The sequence below is a fragment of the Podarcis vaucheri genome (assembly GCF_965113315.1).
Source record: "Podarcis vaucheri genome assembly, chromosome: 3".
NCBI lineage: Eukaryota > Metazoa > Chordata > Lepidosauria > Squamata > Lacertidae > Podarcis > Podarcis vaucheri.
In genome coordinates this window covers 63777765-63799478 of record NC_138761.1, presented here as the reverse complement: position 1 = coordinate 63799478, position 21714 = coordinate 63777765, and the positions used below count along the sequence as shown (strand labels likewise).

Sequence of the window (21714 nt, the reverse complement as noted above, 5' to 3'; positions counted from 1 at the left end):
AACAAACAAGGGTGAGGGTGTAATTACTATCAATTCACACACACTTCATTTTATACATGGCTGTAGCTCACAGGCTTTGCAGTCGCCAGGGACGCGACCTGTATTTGCACCCATCTATGTGGCGAAGAGAGTTTTTTATCAGTTCCAACTCTCAGTCCAAAGAAAAGGAAGAGCGAACTACACTAGACCGGAAAAGATCTTCTCTACACAGTTAGGGGAAGGTATCCAGATAGAGGGGCATTAAAATCAGTTGACCACAGACCAAGGCCCAAGCATGTTGGTGCACAGACCAAGGCCCAAGCATGTCAGGTCTTCTTTGAAGTAAGAGATTCAATGTGGCTTACTCTTAAATATGTGAGTGTTAGCTTGCAACACACCTTCTGTAGGACTGGGAAATCATAGTTTCAAATTTCACATCATGAAGATACATTATGAAAAGTAAAAAATTGCAGCAAGTGATCCATCTAGGTCTGAATGCTGTTCTCACAGTTAGTTGGCCAAGCAGATGCCTACAGGAAGCACATAACCAGGGCCTGAAACACAGCAGCATTTCACATCCTGAGGTTTCCTGCAGCCAGTATTCAAAAAAGCATACTGCTTCCCACAGTGGGGGTAGCAAAAGATTATGATTCTTGCATTGCAGAGGGTTGGACCAGTTGACCCTCAGGCTTCCTTCCAACTCTACAATTCTTCATATTCATAGCAGAATACTTCAGATAACCCTAAGTGCTTATAAACCTTTACAATGGATATTTGTGACAGTCAAAAGTAATTGCTTCTCTCTCTCTCTTTTACAATGTTCTCAGATTGAGAAACGGACCTCTTAGGCTTCTGGTGTGTCACTGGAACTCTGTGTTTTCAGCCATTCTTCCACACCAGGAGGAAGCCAACGCCTGTCATAACCAGAAATGTTTCTGCAGCTATCTGGGAGTGTGGGTTGTTCCACATCTGCATTGGGAAGATCCAGATTTGGAACACAGCTACACATCTCTTCTTGGCCACTGACGTCTCTAAAATAATTTTCATTCTCTTCGGCGCTTTGTTCACCTTCAGAGATTTCCACAATAATGCCTTCATGGAGACTTGAAGTTCTCTGAGAGTGAAGTGTATCTGCTTCTTGGTCAGAGTCACTGAGGCCAGTGGTCTCTCCTGAGGGATCTGACTCTGACTTAATGTCTGGTTCAGTTACAAGAACAGCATGTCTGCCTTCTGGTCTGGGGTCAAAGTTGACTGGGTTCATGTTTCTTACCACAGCAGCCTTAAGAAATGAAAAAGGAAATGAAAAAATTAGTGGCAAGTTATTTTCCTTCGAAACAAAAGATAACCCACAGCCCATTTCTCATCCGTTTTAGCATGCATGAACACATGGGAGTGCATCAGTTTGCTCATCTTCCAGCTTCTTCCCTGTCCTTCATTTCATTTCATTTCACTTTTAATTTTTATACCGCCTTTCTATATTGCTATGCACAAGGCAGTTTACAAGCTGAAGAAAGAGCAAAATATAATAATCCGGTCCAACTCAAATAAGTCATAATAAAATATGTTAAAAATTTGTCATACAGCTCCCATGTTTAGTTATAAGCTCTATAAAAATTGTAAGAGGAGTAAGGAAGTCCAAGTAATCCATAAGCTTACTGAAAGATGGGAGTTCATAAATCACTGGAATATGAGATTTCAAGATAAAATACTCAATCTTATGTTTTGCTTAAATTGAAATGATGCATTGAAATCTTTTATTCATCATTTGAACATAAATGTGTATTTGGATATTTAAAACAAAAAAGTGGGATAAATGCCATAAAAGTTAAAATGGTCGCCACACCAATGAATCTGGCTGTGGAGGCCTTTGCTTTTGACTACTAATACTGCCAGGTTGTGTCAGGCACCACAGGGACCAAGATGTGCACAGGGCCCCATGTGGCTGAACTTGCTGACAGCATTTCTAATCTCCCCACAATGCAGTGCTATGCCATGGACACTGCATTCTGAACACCGTTGCTACCATCTAATAGTCACTTGGGCCCGACATTTTTGTCAGTGCTGCGTCAAAGCGTTTTATACCAGCAGCGGAAGGTTTTTTTCAGCTTTGGGCCTGAACAGCAGAGGTTATTAGGTAGAAAGCAGTCCTCGCTTACTCCAGGCATAGACAAACTCGGCCCTCCAGATGTTTTGGGACTACAACTCCCATCATCCCTAGCTAACAGGACCAATGGTCAGGGATGATGGGAATTGTAGTCCCAAAACATTTGGAGGGCCGAGTTTGCCTATGCCTGGCTTACTCAATGTGTTCTACTGAATGCTACATAGTGCATAATATTATAATTATGTATGACTGTATTTTGAAATCATTTGCAACCCTCTTTGGGAGTCTCTTGAAGCTATAAAGCAGTATGTAAGTTTTCTAAGATAACCAACAAAATAAAATTTGAGTCTGTTAGCTATTAAGACATAACATATGAAGAAAGGTCCATATAGTTAAAGCTATGGTTTTCCCAGTAGTGATGTATGGAAGTGAGAGTGGGCCATAAAGAAGGCAGACCGCAGAAGAATTGATGCTTTTGAATTATGGTGCTGGAGGAGACTCTTGAGAGTCCCATGGACTGCAAGAAGATCAAACCTATCCATTCTTAAGGAAATCAGCCCTGAGTACTCACTGGAAGGACAGATCGTGAAGCTGAGGCCCCAATACTTTGACCACCTCATGAGAAGAGAAGATTCCCTGGAAAAGACCCTGATGCTGGGAAAGATTGAGGGCACAAGGAGAAGGGGACGACAGAGGACGAGATGGTTGGACAGTGTTCTCGAAGCTACCAGCATGAGTTTGACCAAGCTGCGGGAGGCAGTGGAAGACAGGAGTGCCAGGCGTGCTCTGGTCCATGGGGTCACGAAGACAACAACAACAACATATGAAAAAAAGAGCTTTAGGCTCCTACAGAGAACTTACCAGAGACTTAGGAAGTTTAATTGTTCTCTGTTTTTTACTGAAACATCTGTAGATTCCTGCAAGGAATCCCGCCAAAAGAAGAAATCCAATAACACCTAGAGTTATAGGCACTGTTAAATCTACAAAATTAAAGAGAGAGACATTTGATACAATAACAAGGCATTGGGTCTAATACTATTAATTCACACATATACGTATGCTACACATTTCAAAGTAGTACAGATACAGTGGTACCTCGCAAGACAAATGCCTCGCAAGACGAAAAACGCGCAAGACGAAAGAGTTTTCCGTTTTTTGAGTTGTTCCGCAAGACGAATTTCCCTATGGGCTTGCTTCGCAAGACGAAACGTCTTGCGAGTTCTTGCGAGTTTGTTTCCTTTTTCTTAAAGCCGCTAAGCCACTAATAGCCACTAAGCCGTTAATAGCCGCTAAGCTGCTAATAGCCGCTAAGCCGATAATAGCCGTGCTTCGCAAGACGAAAAAACCGCAAGACGAAGAGACCCGCGGAATGGATTAATTTCGTCTTGCGAGGCACCACTGTACTTTTCAGTAAATTAACAGGTCCTTCCTTGGCAGCGCAGAACTATTTATACGACAGCCTGGAGCACAATCTGGATACATCGACACACTCTCTCTCTCTCTCTCTCTCACTCTCTCTCTCTCTCTCTCTCTCTCTCACACACACACACACACACACACTGTTATCCATGAGAGCATGATAGAATCTGTTTTAAACTCATTACATCTATACAGTCATACCTTGGAAGTCAAATGGAATCCATTCCAGAAGTCCGCTTGACTTCCAAAACGTTTGAAAAGCAAAGCGTTGCTTCTAGTTGGCTCCAGGAAGCTCCTGCAGCCAATCAGAAGCTGCAGAAGCCCTGTCAGACATGCAGCTTCCAAATGAACATTCAAAAACCGGAACAGTCACTTCTGGGTTTCGATCGTTTGGGAGCCAAAATGTTCAAGAACTAGGCTGTTCGAAAACCAAGGTACAACTACTGTAGGTAGCATTTCTAGCTTGAGAGGGGCAGTCTTCCATCAGTAGGGAGTTCTACTGAAGGTGTGGGTGGGAGAACGATTCTGAAGAAGCTAGACTGACATCATGGGTTCCCTCTCACAAATTAGGAACCAGGAAGCTGCATTTTGAAACACAGAACTCCCTGGATATGTTTGTGGGCCGTCCCATAACTGCAGCAGTTGAACAGATGGAGGTTATAAAGATGGAGCAGTCAGAAAAAGCTGAACTAGCACCTGTGAATCTAGACAGAATGGCAACTATGAAAGTACAGTCGACTTGCAACTTGCACACTCTTAATTTGCACGATTGCAGCTTTATGCTCCTAGTGGCTGGTCACCCGGGGTCACACAAATGCACGCAAAGCAGAGAGCTGAAAAGTGCTGGCGCAGAAAGCACCTTTAAGCCCTCTGCCTTGCTTACTGGGTTCTGAGAGGCTCCTGACACCTTGCGTTGCAGGCAAGACCTGCACAGTGTGCCAGCACTGGAAAGGCAGGGATGGTCAGGTGGGAGTGATTCCAGGGTTGTTGTAGCTACACACAGTTTTGACTGTATGTACAATCTCCAAACCTAACCCCTGTGAAAGTTGTGATCCTCCTCTACTCCAAATTATGAAGCCGAGTGACCATGGTAACCACTGAATTCAGTGGTGGTTACTTCTAAGTAAAGGAGGAAAGAGGCTGTTTTTGCTGCAGTCCACCCCCACCCAGTCAATCATGTGACATCACAATGATGGCAGGTGACTAAGGGGTAGCCGGCTTGCCAACCTGTCCAATTTGGTTTATGAGGCAGATTTTGTTAAGACTGTGGCCTATAGAGCCGTAAAGGTTCCCCACCCCTGTCCTGGTGCCTCTGTATGATCCTTTGCTCTGCAGATTATGAGGCTTTCAAAATAATGAAGAATTAACTTATTTACCTGATGAGTGTTTAGGAGGAATGTCAATACACCTCTCTTCAGATTCTTCACTCTGAATGGCAAACTCTTCTGAAAATCCTTGAACTGAAACACAATACAAGCTTTCCGAAGAAGGAACTTGAATAAATATGGTACATGATGTGTCACTACATGATGTGTCCTCTGCCTCAAATTTTTGACGCTGTAAATAACAAAAAAACTTTTTTAAAAAGTTACACTTGTTTATGCAAATACAATATATGCAAGGAAACAGGAAGGGGGCTGCCAGCTGATTTAAACGCTGCCTACTAACAACTTAATTTGCTACTGAAGATTTGCAGAGTAGAAAAAACCTTTTTTACGGGCTCCATGATACAACCAGATTTTTCTTTTCATGTTCTTAGAATTAGTCAGATTATTCATCTCTGTTTCCCCACTGCATGATTTATACGGTATGTGGTTTACTTCCCTGTTCCTAACATGATGCAATCAATTTTCTCATTTCCCCCTTTCCTCTGTCCTCCCCTCCACCTCCATTCCTACTTCTGTGTCAGTGGTGTTTCAACTAATCAGGGTCCTGGTCCACATTCTTCCTTTCTCTCTAACCTCATTGCTATTTCAATATGCAGCATCCCTCTTTGTGCTCTTAAAAGCTATTAGGGTTTTTCTGCTTAACAGAACCATGTTATTGCTTCTCATCAACTGTCGTCTCGTTCACTGAAATACTGATTTAGCCTCACAGAGTTAGAAGAAGGGACTTGTGGTATCTTTAAATCAATGACCAACATATTGTGGGGCATATACCTAGATACATGAAAATACATATTGGGATTCCGCCCTGCCCCCCAACTGTTTCAAATGAAATAACTAAGAAATATATATCGACTTTATAGTTCCTCCTCTTTACCGCTCCTCCTCTTTAGTTCCATTATTACTGTCTCTTTTTAAAAGTCTATTTAAAAAAGAGACAGAAATTTCTGTCTTTTCTTCTTTACCATTACATTATCCTGACTTTTGCATTTGTTGAATATTTCCAAATTTCATTCTTTCTCCTCTTACAACTAAAACATTGGTTTACACTGATTTTATGCTGCCTCTATTACTTAAAGCATCAAGCTTGCCTAATTCCCTCCCCAGGCATGCTTAATTCTCTTCTCCACTCTCTATCTTGAGTTTTTAAATCTGCTACTCATTTTGCCCATCTTGGACTGACCACTTCTGTCTTCTTTACTGGCTCCCCTTTAATTATTACATTCATTTTAAACTTTTGCTCTTTGCTTCTAAGTGCCTGCATTCTCTTGTCCTTTGTTTTGTCTTTTTTCTCACAATGCGACCCTACTCATTCCCAACATTTTGCTAGCACTCTCTTCCTCACCAAGTCCCTTTCTTTCTCTGCTTCCCCCCATTTTCATTCTTTAGTGCTCATTATTCTAATCCAGAGGGATGTGGGTGGTGCTGTAGTCTAAACCACTGAGCCTAGGGCTTGTCGATCGGAAGGTCGGCAGTTCGAATCCCTGCAACGGGGTGAGCTCCCGTTGCTCAGTCCCTGCTGCTGCCAACCTAGCAGTTCGGAAGCACGTCAAAGTGCAAGTAGATAAATAGGAACCACTCCAGTGGGAAGGTAAACAGCATTTCCGTGTGCTGCTCTTGTTCGCCAGAAGCGGCTTCGTCATGCTGGCCACATGACCCAGAAGCTGTCTGCAGACAAACGTCGGCTCCCTCGGCACATAGAGCGAGATGAGTGTGCAACCCCAGACTCGTCCGCGACTGGACCTAATGGTCAGCCGTACCTTTACCTTAACCTTTATTCTAATCCAATGCGGAAGCACTGCCCCAGGTCTTCAGTGGCAATATGCAGCTGGATCCTACATAATTTTCACAAATCTCTTCCTCCCTGGTGATTTCTTCTCTTAAATTGTAAGGTAGGTGCATGTTGGTGTGGGTGTGGTAAATTACCATCTTATTTTAAAAGACACTATATACTATTGTTACTGCTGTAGCACAATTAAACCATCAGTACTCTAAGAGATAAAGCTTTGTTTCTTGAAAAAAATGTGGAAACTGAAAGTTTAACTGCACCCTAATGTACACAATACTTAGAAACCTGTTTAACATAAATTGTTTTCAATGTATTGTTTTCAATTGTCTTGCGGTGATGAGTAGCACATTGAACAGTCACACACTGAACATGAGATTGTCCATTAAGATCTCTATGCAGTACTCCTGATTCAGAGACACACACACAGATTCTGAACACAGTAAGTAACAGGAATGACTTGGGTAAAGAATTCCAACTGTCATTGCAAAACTGTCAGTGCTTTAGCATAAATGAACAGGTCAATCATGTGAATTTATGTCGTTGAGGTTTGCAGCACTTATCAAAAAGAAATCTGGCCAACTATGCCCTTAAGGGGAAATAGTGCTATCAGTGGTACACTTGTAGATTGAGAGATGCAAGCACACACTTTGAAAGAAACACATATTTTTTTCAGGCCTTTACCTTCCCCATGCTAATATCAAGAAGAAAAACTGGATGTCCCTTCACAGCTCAAGAATATGAAGTATACAGCAGGAAACAGGAAACAAAGCACACCCAGAAGTCCAGCCATTAGGCAACTTCCAGTTTCCTAAAAAATGTGTGGAATATACTTCATGTGCCTGCTGGTGAACTGAAGCTTATCATTAACTATGCTGAAATTGTTCTCTGAGCATCACATCAAAAATAGCCTCTACATTAGGGAGAGAAGTTGATAGTCTTAAATATACCTTTTTTGGGTGTCCTTTTTCCCAAAGGAACACTCTGGAGGTGAAGTCTGTGATGTTTGCCCTTAAAGTAAGTGGGAACTTCTTGCCATATGGAGTGAGAGGAACTTCAGTATCAACTATTATTTCATGATTCTCAATGTAGATATTAAATTTTGGTGGTGCTATTCGGCCTGAAAAAGTTAAACTTTTCTTATTAATATCAAACAGTTCACAGTACTGCAATGCAAGAAATTAGCTACAGACAACTTTAAACATTTATCAGCGTGATTGAAGCAGTATGGGTGAATCATCAGATCTTATCTGGGGAACAACTTGTGGACAGAATGCAACCCTCAGCCCATTTGTATTGGCTAAAATTCTACTGTATGTAGGGATCAGGCTGCCTGGGTCATGCCACTCTCTTAATATACCGCAAAGTGTTGTGCTGCAAGAATAACAACTATACTTTTCTTTTAACTCTGTGAAGTACTACAGAAGTAATTAAAATGATACCCAATAGAGAGAATCGACAACCTGTGAAGATACTCAGTAAGGAAATTGTGAAGCTATCCCTCATGAATCATAATAGGAGCATTAACAAAGCTATTTTAATTAGAGGCAGGTACTATTTGTCATAGGCTGCCACACATATCTCCCCCTTAGGGCTGGGCGATATCAGCTTGTCGACATCACGGTGTATCGCTAGCCAAACACCGCGGGGGTTGGCGATATACCAGGATGCTGAAAAAACAAGATGCGCTGGCAAGAGCTGAGGCAGTTTCACCCAGGCTTGCAGACTGGGACAACACAATTGTTTGTGCTGCTCAGCTGAGGGGAGAGGGTTGCTGCTCCCCACAGCGAGCAGTTAAAGCAGCCCCGATGCTTTTGCCATTCATGTGTGAGCTGCGAGAGCACCGGGGCTGCCTCAGATGGGGGGGGGATATTAAACTGCTCAGCTGAGGAGTGGCAACTGCGCTCCCCTCAGCAGAGCAGTTTCAGAGCCTCCACCCCACCACTGGCTTGTGGAAGACAGTGCCAGGCTGGGGGCTCCTTTAACTGCTCAATCGAAGCAAGGGCAGCTGTACACTCAGTTGAGCAGTTTAAAGATGCAGAGGGAGGAACAAGCTGTATTGCCGTCTTGCCGATATAGCTTGTTTCTCCCTCTGTGTTGTATGAGGGCAGATTGGGATGGCGGTTTCACTCAGCTGGTGAAACCACTGCTGCTCCTGAGTCCCTCTGCTAGCAGTGCCTGCTTGAGGAAGGAAGTCTTGACTCCCCCCAGTGGACGCTGCTAGCAGAGGGACTCAGGAGTGGTGGCGGTTTCACCAGTGATATCGCTAAGTGAAACCAACATCGTGGTCTGCTCCTCATACCGGTCCTGGGTGATAAATCAATATTATCACCCAGGCGTACTCCCCATGCTCCATTCTTAAGCCCCTGAGCTTGGAGGCTTAAAAGGGGAGCGAGGGGAGCCTTGCAAAGGGCTCTGTGAGTCTCCCCGCTTTAAGTTCCTGATCTCAGAGGGGAATAAAGGAGACTTGCAAACCCTTTTCCACGTCACCTTGCACTTCGCTTCTTAGCCTCCGAGACTGGGGACTTAAAAGAGGGAGATTTACAAAAGACTTCAAGACAGCCGCTCCCCTTTAGAGGGGCTCAACCTGGAGTGCAGGGACAGGCTTAAAGCCTTTGCACAAGTCTCTTTCAAAAAGGTCGTGTACAAGAGCTGCTTTCAGACAATCAGTGCTATATTTTAATATTTTGTTGGAAACCACCCAGAGTGGCTGGGGAGGCCCAGTCAGATGGGTGGGGTATAAATAAATTATTATTATTTTCAGGGTACCCAGTACTGGCACTTTTGTTGTTAAAAAGTGTGGCACTTACTGTAACAACTTCATGGTGAATCCCGGCACCTATTTTTCTAGAAAAAAATCACTGGCTTTAATTGTCACTCAGATTAATGATGATTTAATCCTGATAAAAAACTTCCTTCCAGTAGCACCTTAGAGACCAACTATGGTAAGTTGGTTATTGGTATGAGCTTTTGTGTGCATGCACACTTCTTCAGATACCAATAAAAGCTCATAACAATAACAAACTTAGTTGGTCTCTAAGGTGCTACTGGAAGGAATTTTATTTTATTTTATTTTGACTACAGCAGGCCAACACGGCTACCTACCTATAACTAGATTTAATCCTGCTCTGTGATCTTGCTCCCTGCTGGGAACTTGACAACCAGTGAAGTATTAAACCCTGACTGTCTGCCCTTCAGCTGGCATACTCAGTTACAGTTGATGTGTGGCTAGGTGTGGTTTGGGGAAAATAACAATAACAACAACAACAACAGTAACAGTAACAATAACAATAACAGTAGTAGTACCACCCACCCTTCACCTTAATGTCCCAGGATGGGTTACAACATTAAAAGAACATTACGGGCAATTTAAAACAACCCACAACCATAAAAATAAGGTGGGTCCTGAAAACACCTGTAGGTGCAGGTGTTTAAACAGTACAATGAAGGTGTGAGGCACACCTGTGTGGGTAGGGAGTTCCACAGCTTAGGGGCCGCCACACAGGAAGCCCTCTCCTGCCCCCCCCCCGCAGCCTTAGAACTACCAAAAGGACCTTTTCTGCCTGGTCTCAGCACCATAGAGGGTCTGTAGGGAAGGAGACAGTCTTTCAGATATTGGGGAGCCTGAGTTGTTTAGGGCTTGAAACAGCAATGTGAGTGGCACCTTGAATTGGGCCCAGAAACAAACTGGGAACCACTGCAACTGTTTTAAAACGCAGTTGTATGAGATCTAAATGGAACCCCAGTCAGTAATCTGGATGCTGCCTTTTGGACCAACTGAAGTTTCTGAGTCATCAAGGGTAGCCCCACGTAGAGCGCGTTTCAGTAATACAATCTGGAAATTACCAGAGCATGGAGTATAGTGGCCAGATCACCTTTGTCCAAAAGGGATCGTAGCTGGTGAACATGCTAGAGTGGAAAAAATGCCACCTTAGCCTCCGGTGACCATGTCAAACACAGGAGCACCTGCAAACTGCAACCTTGTGGGCTAAGTTGAACCCCCATGTGAGCCCCCGATTGCCCTGCAGCCTGGAGATTCCCTAGCCCCATTGCAAAGGATAGCCCACACTCAAGATCTAGAAGCCTTACATATTTCAATGACAACTTACCATTCTCGAACACATGATATCGGTCTGAATGTGTATAGTCTGATTCATGCAGTCCATTCAGAGCTTTAACCTTCACCCAGAATGTATCACACGACTCATCAACCTTGTGGGTGATATCACAATAGTGTTGTGTTATGTTTACACAGTTATCAACTTCCACGTCACCAGCCCTATGTAAAACAAAAGAAAAGAAAACATTTGAAGTTCATATTCAAATTTATAAAGTGTGATAAAATTGCAAAAAAGTTTATTTTTGTTAATCTGCTGATTCATTAGAAGACAGCACTGAATGAACAAACATTTGGGGGAGGTACAAAGTCAAAACAGTCTTACCTATCATAGCACCGGATGCTCACAGTAAAGAGAGTCTTTGAAGACAAACTTTTGTAATCCCACCGAACAGAGGTGTTGAAATTATATGAATCTATGACAATATTGCTTGGTGAAGGCACTGAAAAGGCAAAGATTATTACTCCTTTGATGCAACTGAAGTAAATGAATTTTGAAAACAGCCAACCAAATGACTATTTATAATTCTAGCAGAAGGATATAAACAGAACACACCAGGGGTGGGGTGGGCAGCAGAATTGCCCTGTGTGTTTCTGCAGCCTCCCACATGTCACATACATGTGCATTCCTATACATGTAAGAAATGTCCAACCTCTATGCCTGAAATCTGGGTGGAGGGGTTTGCATGTGAGGATGTGGGCACCTACAGCTTATTCTGACCTTATGTCAAATGCACGGAAGCAAAGGAGGTCTGTCCTGCCTGCACTCAGCCCACTTTCTATGCATTTCAGGACGCATGTCAGTAAGTCTAATGAGGTGATAATTCAAGTGAAAATTTCTACAAATATACCAACTGTAGCTCTGCAGTGATACCAGCCTTCAAAAATTGTACCACCCTGCATGAACCAAGGTGGCACAGAGAGCTTGAGGTTGGTAAGCTACTTCCCTCACTATGAATTAACTACTAAAAACCACCCCAAATTTAAATCATTTATACGCTCCACTTTAGTGAGAGAGAGAGAGAGGCTCCCAGAACACCTTGCAAAAACAAAAAACCAGCTGTAAGCTCAACCTTGTTTCAGGCATATGATCTAAAACACATGACCTGAGGAAAAATGGGGGGTTTTTTTGGGGGGGGGAACCAAACTTCGTTCTTAAAGTTATATTGTACTTTTTAATAGCCTCATTTCCCTCCCTAGTTGTTTTTACCTGTTTTCCTATATTTCAACATTTTCTTCCAATTTCTTCCCACAAAACTTTCTGTACATCATGACAAACCAGGGGTAATAATCCTGTATAATCCTGCTAAACCACCTGGTCTAGCCACTTCTAGTGTAGTGAGTGAGGCCTTTCTCATTAAGAGATAGGTCAGTCTGTGACAGGAACACCCCTCCCCTCTCTTGATGTAGTTCCCTCCACAGCTCAGTAGAAATGGGTAAGCATCTTAGTCTTGCCTGCTATGCTGAGCTGCTGTTCTGGAGCTCATGAACAAATACAACTTCTCCTGACTCCTGCTGCTTCCTGGTATTTGGGCAGACCCCTTGCAGGGTTTTTGCACACAGTGGGTACCCTTGTTAAACTCCACAGGATGCTTCATCTACAACTGTAAAATATAGCCAGGACTTCCTCTTGCACTGGCACCCACAAGTTATGTTTTTACTCATATTGTGCAATGTAGGTGCAACATTTTAAGTTCCAAATGAATGCCTTTGAGTCTTCCACTGGATAAAAGGGAAGATACATTTTACAGTGGTGCCTCGCAAGACGAAATTAATTTGTTCCGCGAGTTTTTTCATCTAGCGAATTTTTCGTCTTGTGAAGCACGAAATCCCATAGGAATGCATTGAAATTCAATTAATGCGTTCCTATGGTCAAAAAAAGTCCAAACAAAGCCAAATTTGGTACAAGAGTTTATTAAGTGCTCTTTAAAGTCACACATACTGTAAAGAGCATTTCAAAAATTGAAGGAACAATAAATTAAGTTTCTAAACATGACAGAAAAACATTTAAAAATCAACAAAGTGTACAGTACATTTTCTAAGACTCTGGGGGACAACTCAAAGAAGGTTCCTCTTCCACTCTTTGCTTCTTGCTGAAGAACCCCCTCCTCAACTGTTCCCCCAGCCACCCACCACACAGAAATTCAAATCCAGATTTTTTTTAAAAAAAATGAGAGTGGCCCAATGGTCACAGAAAATCAGAAAAATGCAGAAAAAAACCACACAAGCTTCCAGATTCTTGCAAACCCCTCCCCAACACCAAGTCCTTGAATTCCAACCCCCCCAACCCAAAATCCACCCCCCCAAAAAAAAAGTTTTAAAAGAAGTTTTGGAAAAGCTTCAAAAATCACCAAAGTCTTCAAAAACCTCAAAAAAAGGCGGCAGATGCAACTGACTATATGGAGATGGCGGAAATGACTGGCAGAATCCGAGACCAGGGAGAAGAGTTGGTGGAATAAGATTGGAGGAAATTTAAAACTTATTTGCAGAAATATTGTAAAATTTTTGAATGCTGATGACATTGAAATGAATTGAAGGGGTTCTAGCAACAAGGTAAAATTTAAGATGGGATTAATAATAGATAAACTAATAGGACATGAATTTGCTGAACCAATTTTTAAAAGGGATACAAAAATGGGAGACGTGAGGAAGTCAGGAAAATAAGTTAACTAAAGATGAGAAATTAAGAAAGAGGGAATTCTTGTTTTCTTTTATATGTGTTTTTTTTCTTTTTCTTTCTTTGTGTTTAATGTCTGTATTTTTGTATTTTGTAATTTTGTATTTTTTTGTTTTTGTATTTTTCTAAACTTTCCTATTGATAAAACCTAATAAAATATTATTAAAAAAAACAAAAACAAAAACCTCAAAAAGGCTACCACACCGTGTTCTATGAGTTGCTCCTCGAAGTCAAGTTGCAACTGTATTAACGGTGTTAAGAAAAAGGAAACAAACTTGCAAGACGTTTTCGTTTTTTGTCTTGCGAAGCAAGCCCATAGGGAAATTCGTCTTGCAAAGCAGCTCAAAAAACGGAAAACCCTTTCGTCTAGCGAGTTTTCTGTCTTGCGGGGCACCACTGTACTTAGTTATAGAGATAATCCACCTTTCATAATACTTATCTCTATCATGGAGCCATCTTTTAAACTTTTCAGGAGTGTAAGCAAAAGGAAGAAAAGGACAGTCCACTAAACTGACAATATCCTTTCCACACTCAGGACGATGCACTATGTGAAGCTAAAAGTTCCTAGCTTTTAGTAAACCACTATTCCTTAGAGGCCTTCCAAACTTGAGTTACACAATTGTTTTGCAGCTATACAAGCACACCAGCTGCTAAACGATACTAAGCTGGGGATCTCTAACATATTTCCAGAAAATACGCAACTAGAGTTCCAAGAGATTTCCCGAGTGCCTCTTCAAATACTTGCTCCACATCTGTTCCTCATGCCTTCCTAAAGAGCCAAAGGCCACCTTGAACCATAGTCAATTCTTCAGAGCATGTATGTCAAGATGAACATGGCAGCCCAAATGCAAAAGTGGCCATAGTGAGAACAGTTTTAAAAGCTTCTTTCCAAAAGACTACACTATTTTAAATCAATTTTATCCTTCCTGGTTAAATTCATATGGAATAAAAAATTTGAGGTATCTTAGAGATGTCATACACAGACACACAAATCTGACATTATGGCATCACAGTAGTAGTCAGTATTATTTTCTAAATACAGTATCAAATTTAGTGGGCCCATTGGGGACTCACAAACAACTTTTTGGAATCAGTGTCACAGGAGACCTATGGAAGAACTCATCAAAAAATTAAAATCTTGACAAATTTTGGATAGCTCATGGCATCACAGTAGGAAACCCACATGAGTAAAATTAACAAACTAAAAGCACATTAGAACAACAACAGATGACAAATTTGAGGGCCTTAAAGACCGCAAAAGGCTGCTTGATGGAACAGAGGCAGCCTGTGAGTTAGCTATTCCTGATACAGAGGATGTGTGGAAATCTTACTAGACTGATTCAATAGGTTAACACTAATAACTTATCTTTAGAATTCAGAAGTATTGTGAAAAGAAAGAGTTTACATTCATTTCATGGGTCCAGGGCCAGCTGATTTTAAGTGACCTTTATGGACAAGTTAGTTTAGCAGCCTAGTGTGCTTAACTTGCAGAGTCCAAGATTTATTGATTATCATTGGATCAACTGTACAACTGCTGAAGGCCCCATATCAATACTGTGTGCCCCCCCCTGCCCCAGAGCACAGGTGTAGAGAGCAAAAGTGCACATCTACCCTGCTGCCTCACCCCTGCACACATCCCTGCTTAACTATGCTTCAGTCCATGCCTATAATAATATTATAATAATTTATTATTTATACCCCGCCCATCTGGCTGGGTTTCCCCAGCCACTCTGGGAAGCTGCCAACTGAATGTTAAAAACAATACAGCATCAGACATTAAAAACTCCCCTAAACAGGGCCGCCTTCAGTTGTCTTTCAAAAGTAAAATAGTTGTTTATTGCCTTGACACCTGAAGGGTGTTCCACAGGGTGGGTGCCACTACCAAGAAGGTCCTCTGCCTGGTTCCCTGTAACCTCACTTCTCACAGTGAGGGAACCGCCAGAAGACCCTCAGCACTGGACCTCAGTGTCCAGGCTAGATGATGTGGGTGGAGACGCTCCTTCAGGTATACAGGACTGAAGCCGTTTAGGGCTTTAAAGGTCAGCACCAACGCTTGGAATTGTGCTCAGAAATGTACTGGGGGCCAATGAAGATTTTTCAGGACCGGTGTTATATGGTCTCGGCGGCTGCTCCCAGTCACCAGTCTACTTGCCGCATTCTGTAGTTTCCGGGTCACCTTCAAAGGTAGCCCCATGTATCCCTTGATCACATGTACCAGCATGAGCAAACAAACCCAGGTGTTACTCTGATTAATCTATAACTTTATACACCTAATATAGTCTTTACCAATGTCGTGCCCTCTATGCTTTTGGACTATTCCTCCCATCAGCCCAACCAGCACAGCTGTAATAGCTGTGGCTGATGGGAACTGTAGTCTGAAACATTAGGTCAACAAAGGGCATAGCTGTCAACTTTTCCCTTTTCTTGCGAGGAATCCTATTCGGAATAAGGGAATTTCCCTTAAAAAAAGGGAAACGTTGACAGCTATGACAAAGGGTGACATAATATCACACTGATATACCTAATGATTCATACCTAAGCACTAACAGCCTTTTGCACTGCCAGTTTGGGAGCAAAAATCTGCAGCAAATACAGTGCTACATCACAATAAAAATATGCATGGCTGAAAAATTTAGGACTTGGGGCATTTGTAAATAAACTAAAGGGTAGGTTCACTTTACTTTCTCTCATATTAAGTTAAAGACTGCCATTCACTCTAATAACAAAAAGAATAGCACTGAAATATATTACGCTGAACACATTTGACTTCCATGACTGGCCCTGTCCCAATTTAAGAGTTCTCACTTTAATGAAATTGTATTAATTTGGAACTAATTGGTATTGTATAATTGGGTTATAATTTGAAAACTAATAAAAGAAGCCACTGAGTGTGGCCTTTTGGCAAAAATTTCTCACAATTCAATCACAGACCCCTTGCAGGTTATTGTGTGCTAGTTTGAGTGTAAGCAACAGTTAATATTGGGCACTAACCAACTCCTTTGCAGTATTTTTTTAATGGATTTATTGTATGCTTTTATATTGTTGTAAACTGTTGTGATACATGATACAGTGGTAGATTAAAAAAAAATACAATGTAGAATCTGCATGAAGTGGGAATTTATCACAGAATGCTTCATTGTGGAACAGCACAGCAAAAGGAGATCTTCTGAGTTGTGGAAGTTTCTGACTGAAAATTGCCTCACCTATAGCAACAAAAATCCAGGCAACACACTTGGGCATACAACTCACATGCTATGTGGCATATTTACTGTAACATAAGTAAATCTGCTTATGCCATGTTGTTTAACTCTAATAATAAATAATTACTTATACCCCGCCCATCTGGCTGGGTTTCCCCTGCCACTCAGGGCGGCTTCCAGCAAAATATTAAAATACAAGAATCAACTTCCTTATCTACTTCCTTGTATGAATAAGCACCAGAGAACCTACTTCTTCTATAGTGCAATACAGGATGAAAAAAGAAAATCACAAACATTTTCCAAATCACAAAGCCTTACAGAAGAGCCGAACACAAGCAGGGGTCTAAAGTCACTTAAAACTCTGTGACCTGGAAGCACTAGCTGCATATTTGACGGTATGTGGGAAGTAAATGCAGTGCTGGCTGGCAAGGCAGATCAACTTAGTACTGTATTCGGCTGTACGGATTTGAGGCCTCGCAATCAGTTCTAACAAACCCTGACTCACTCGAAGCCTAGAATGGCGTTGGGATGGGCATAAGAAGTCTTTCGTGCATACCTGACACCAGGGTACATGAACGGCGCACACACAACATGCGGCATATAAAAACGCAATGAATAAATAAATTTGACACGGATAAAAAGTGTCCCCATGTTTTTTGGGCAGCCCATTACGAATGGGCCGGTTTCAAAGGGGGGGGGGGGCTTCCCCGTGTGTTTCAAAGTGCCCGGTCGACTTTGCAACGAAGATCAGTAACTGGAGATGATGCCTCTCCTTCGAAATACTTAATCTACGTGCGTAAAATCCAAAGAGGGAAGCGTGGAGAAGGCGCGCCGCTGCCAAGACCAGAAGCGAGGAAAAAATGACCAGCTCTGAACCAACCGAGCTTTGGCATACCGGAAAACTCATTCCAGAAACCAGATCCTAAACCCACAGCCCAGGCCTCGATCCAGGAATCCCTAAGAGTCGAATTCGCGGAGCCAGCCGCGCTGAACAATGCGCCAGGCTCCGGCGGCGCCTCGCTTCAGGAAGAGGCCGAACCCGGACCCGATCCCCTCCCACGGTACCTTTCTCCGGCAGTGCCAGCGCGCCAGACCCGCCGCGGAAGGCCCACGGCAAGACCGCCAGGGCCACCAGGAGCTCCGCCGGCCCCATTTTCCTCACCCCGAACCACAACAAACCGCGGCAGGGCGAAAAGTACCGTTGGCCGCCTCCGCGCTTCCGCTGCTGGAGCCGCTCCCTCGGAGAAAGTCCCACCCACCCACCCACCCGGGCTGCCACGGAGGGGCGGGGTGGCTGGTAAGGGACGGCCTCCGGACTTTTCAGCTGGAGAGTCCCTTCTCTGGGGAGGCGCGTGAGCATAATAAAGCTGCAGCTGCCTCTTGTTCTGGTCCCAGGCAACCTCAAGATTTGCTGGTTCTCACAAGAGAGTTGATGTGAGCAAGACGTGATCACTTCAAGCAACAGAGCTTATCCAGTGCCCATGCTTGGATCATGTTAAGTTGCTAAAAAGCAATGTATCTAATCTGAAGAGCATTTGTGGTGGTTATTTGTGTTGACCTCACAATCGCTAGAGCAAAAGGTCAAACAGTCACCCTTTCTTTTCTTAAGTTTCGTGTGTGAGCACAAATCATTCCCAATCACTAAAATTCTGGATTTCGTGAGCGTTCACATTTAGCGGCAACCAAACAAAAAAGACAGCCTCAAAATGAAGCGGGGAGCCCCCTCAAAATAAACCACGAGGTTCCTTCTCCATTGTCTGAAACTACAGGAAAAACTATAGGCTCACATACAGGTATGCACAATACAGTTTCAAAGTGAAACAGTACGTTCCTGCGACATTGACTAAAGAAAACACATCCTAGTTCATTTTACAGTTTTGATCTGCTCTTGACTTTCCGTGTGACCCTAGAATTCTCTGCGTCGCATCACTCAGTCATAACTTTAACTTCCAACACTGGCTAAAAACACTGAAAGGTGGTAGTGGAAGCAGAATGCTGGACTAGATGGGCTTTTGTTCTGATTCAGCAGGCTTCTTACCATGTTTTTAAGATTCCAGCAAAAGAGACCAGTGTCTGTTTTGGAGATGCTTGAAATATTAGAGTCCAAAACAAGGAGCGGGGAACTTCTTGTTCTCAGGCCAGATGTGTTTAACTCTCCCTGTCTGAAGCTCCACCCTTAAAAAAAAAAATTCCCTCGTGAAACAGCTAGGCTTTAAAAAAACGGTTTGGATTTGCTGCAATGGGAAATTTAATGATGTCAAGTCTAATTGCAGCATCGAGGGGCGGGATGTCATAGCTCCGTGTGCTCTTGAAATTAAAAAGGTGCTTTAAGTGTTCACACATTGCTTACATCAACTCTCTTGTGAGAACCAGCAGAACTTGAGGTCCCCCCCCCATCACGGGGATTCGAACCGCTGACCTTCTGATCAGCAAGTCCTAGGCTCTGTGGTTTAACTTACAGCGCCACCCGCGTCCCTTTTCCTGTCCCCTTACTGGCTCATAAACTCTGGAAGGTTAGCCACAAAGGAATGTGACCCTGTGGCTGGGAAATTTTCCCCATCCAGGTCTGAAAGATGTTTTCCTGTATGAAATTCTGCTCTGTATTACTGGTGCAATATGCAAAAACAATAGTAACTTTTGTACATTTATGCTTTTATCAGGGAACTAGAAATAACTATGCTTATAAACACATTCATAAATGACTGAGCATAACAAGGACACTGTGGTGCTTCATTTGTTTGAAGTGAATGCTTTGGTTTTTTTCTAAGTCACCGCAGCACAGGAAATACTGACCTCATAGTAAAAAAGTGTTAACCTCACCTATTTCACTTTCCCAGTGGTTTTAACAGATATAATAAATGCCTACTCCAATTTCAGATTACATCCCTAACTGCGGGGGAGGCCTCCAGATGTTTCCATGCCACAGCGAAACTGGAGTCCAACAACATCTGGAGTGGGAGACCCTAGCAGGGTGATTTGGTATGAAATTGTGAATATACTATAAATAATTTTACATTTTGAAGTAAGATTCAATGTAGCATGAGTGGTTATAGGCTCATACAATGTGGCTCCTTCCTCTCCCCCCCCCTGCAGTCCCCCAAAATCCAGAGTAGATTTTGAGTCCAGGTGATGATCTGTAAGGAGAAGAGAAATGGAAAGACCTGTTGCACATGTGTATTTCCATTGTGCAAGTGGGTGGATATTGAATGTGTCCCTTCAGCTCCAGGATAGAATAACTATGCTGCTCAACACTGCCTTGCCCCCGTGACTGAGAGAGCCCACGCCATATGCTATGCTGACGTCATGCGCACACACCACTCAATGTGATAATGTCTCTCGCGCACGCCATGCAACGGGCTGCTGTGGAATTTTGAGGGGCCCGCCCCCTTGAAAATTTGGAAGCCATCAGACCCCCGCCCCCCAGGTGGTGCCCCTGTTGCTGCTGCATTGACTCATGCTTCCCCAGTATTGCTGTAGTATTACTATTGTGCTACAGTGCATGAAAAGTGGGACACGAACAGTTTCCTGGGACATTTAGAGACCACTTAGAGATGACTGTGATCAAGCAGTATACAAATTGCTGAAGTACGTAAATAAATAAATACATTTGTGGCATGAAAAGTTACAGGATTTCAGCAGGAAGTTGGCATACACCAGCTGGTGACAAAGCAGGCCAGAAGCTTTTGCAGGGGCAAACAGTATTGAAATTGGGATTGTGTATAACCGCTCCAATACCATCATGAGCACAAATAATCATGAATGCATAACAAATAGGATGTCTGGAGGAGTCCTAAATGTTGCAATCAGTTCCCCAGTGTACTGAGCTCCACAGGCAGAACCATTCAGGGGCAGTTAATTAATGCAAATCCCCATGTGTCTCTCCATAAGGAGAGCGGGGAGGATTATCATACTGTCATGTACACTAGCAATTTGTGTGCAAACTGCTCAGTGGAAGATTTCCCTGCCAAAATGGACTGCCAGGCTTCAAGCCACTGCCAATTTTGTGAAAGGCATAGAGGAAATAAGGTGTCTGGAATTAGTTACACCACTCTCAAATATGAATGTGCTTGGTGCTTTCAAGGCGGCTCTTTGTTGATGCATGTTTGGCCCTGATCCATCAAGAGGCATTGCCTGTGCAGCCCCCAAGTACCGAGTGTGGGCCCACCCAAATAGCCCAGCAAGATAATACAAAACTAACAATAAAATAAGTCTAAGGGTAGACAATTAACATTAAAAAGACAGCTACTTTTTAGAAGTTGGACCCGAAACAAAATATTGCAGTGTGGAGTGTTCCTGTTCAAGCAGGGTTCCTGCCAGCCAGCCATACCCTTTCTTAGGATATTCCACTCCATTTCCCATCTCCTCAGTTCTCCCAGTCCCATCACTCAGCATTTAGCAGTCACTGGGCAAGCCTAGACCTCATTGAGCTGTTGGATGGATTCTTGCCGCATTTAGAGGTTGCTTTCCTAAAGGTTCTTTTTGTGTACTTGGGGATGGTTTCCCCAAACCTACTGTTGCCTCCCCCATGCATAAGTAGTGTCATTTTAGCTAGAGAAGGACCCACAGCGAATGAGTTCACTATTACCAAGCAGCATCTTGTGTGTGTGTGTGCAGCAGCAAATCTTGTTTCCATATGCAGATTGCCCTCACCCTATCAGAGTGTCTACAAGCATACAGAGAGGATTTCTGAATATAAGTTAAATCATATAATCATTTTTTTGTTGGGTTGAGATTTACTTTGTAAATCTGTTCATTTTCTAAGGTACTGTACTTACTTAGGAAATCCACTTGGAGTCACTCTAACACAGCAACCAGCTCGAGTCTGACTTTTCACCAGATATCTGTAATGCATAACATGAAGACCTTGCCAAAAAAGTATGGTCTCCATGCTGATAATGTCTACAAATCTGCATACATTCATTTGATGTCATGAAATGTTTAACTGGAAATTACACAGAAAAGAGAAACACTCATATTTTATGATTAGTAATGAAACCAAGCCACATTAGTCGGTACTTATCTCCCCCCCCCCAACCCCAACCCCAAA

The 21714-nt window shown here is 42.9% G+C and overlaps 1 protein-coding gene and 1 long non-coding RNA gene across 2 annotated transcripts; one reads left to right on the top strand and one right to left on the bottom strand.

The window, feature by feature from the left end:
- Positions 1-309: 309 nt before the first annotated feature.
- On the bottom strand, positions 310-17897 carry IFNGR1 (interferon gamma receptor 1). The gene is made up of 7 exons (XM_082215978.1): positions 17733-17897; positions 11116-11233; positions 10783-10952; positions 7624-7793; positions 4879-5059; positions 2945-3063; positions 310-1258 (listed from the first exon to the last, which is right to left on the bottom strand). The coding sequence occupies exons 1-7, from the start codon at positions 17818-17820 to the stop codon at positions 824-826; spliced, it is 1281 nt and encodes a 426-aa protein (XP_082072104.1). The 5' UTR covers positions 17821-17897; the 3' UTR covers positions 310-823.
- On the top strand, positions 11241-14457 carry LOC309528529. The gene is made up of 2 exons (XR_014217799.1): positions 11241-12543; positions 13874-14457. It is a non-coding gene; the product is annotated as an uncharacterized lncRNA (long non-coding RNA).
- Positions 17898-21714: the final 3817 nt, after the last annotated feature.

Bases quoted from the DNA above. Each gene is read 5' to 3' on its own strand.
- IFNGR1 (XM_082215978.1), bottom strand. From the start codon at position 17,820: ATGGGGCCGGCGGAGCTCCTGGTGGCCCTGGCGGTCTTGCCGTGGGCC. The intron at 10,953-11,115 runs GTAAGACTGTTT...TGTTTTACATAG, and splicing joins AGCATCCGGTGCTATGATAG to GGCTGGTGACGTGGAAGTTG. The intron at 1,259-2,944 runs GTAAGTTCTCTG...TCATTTCTTAAG, and splicing joins TTAAACTTCCTAAGTCTCTG to GCTGCTGTGGTAAGAAACAT.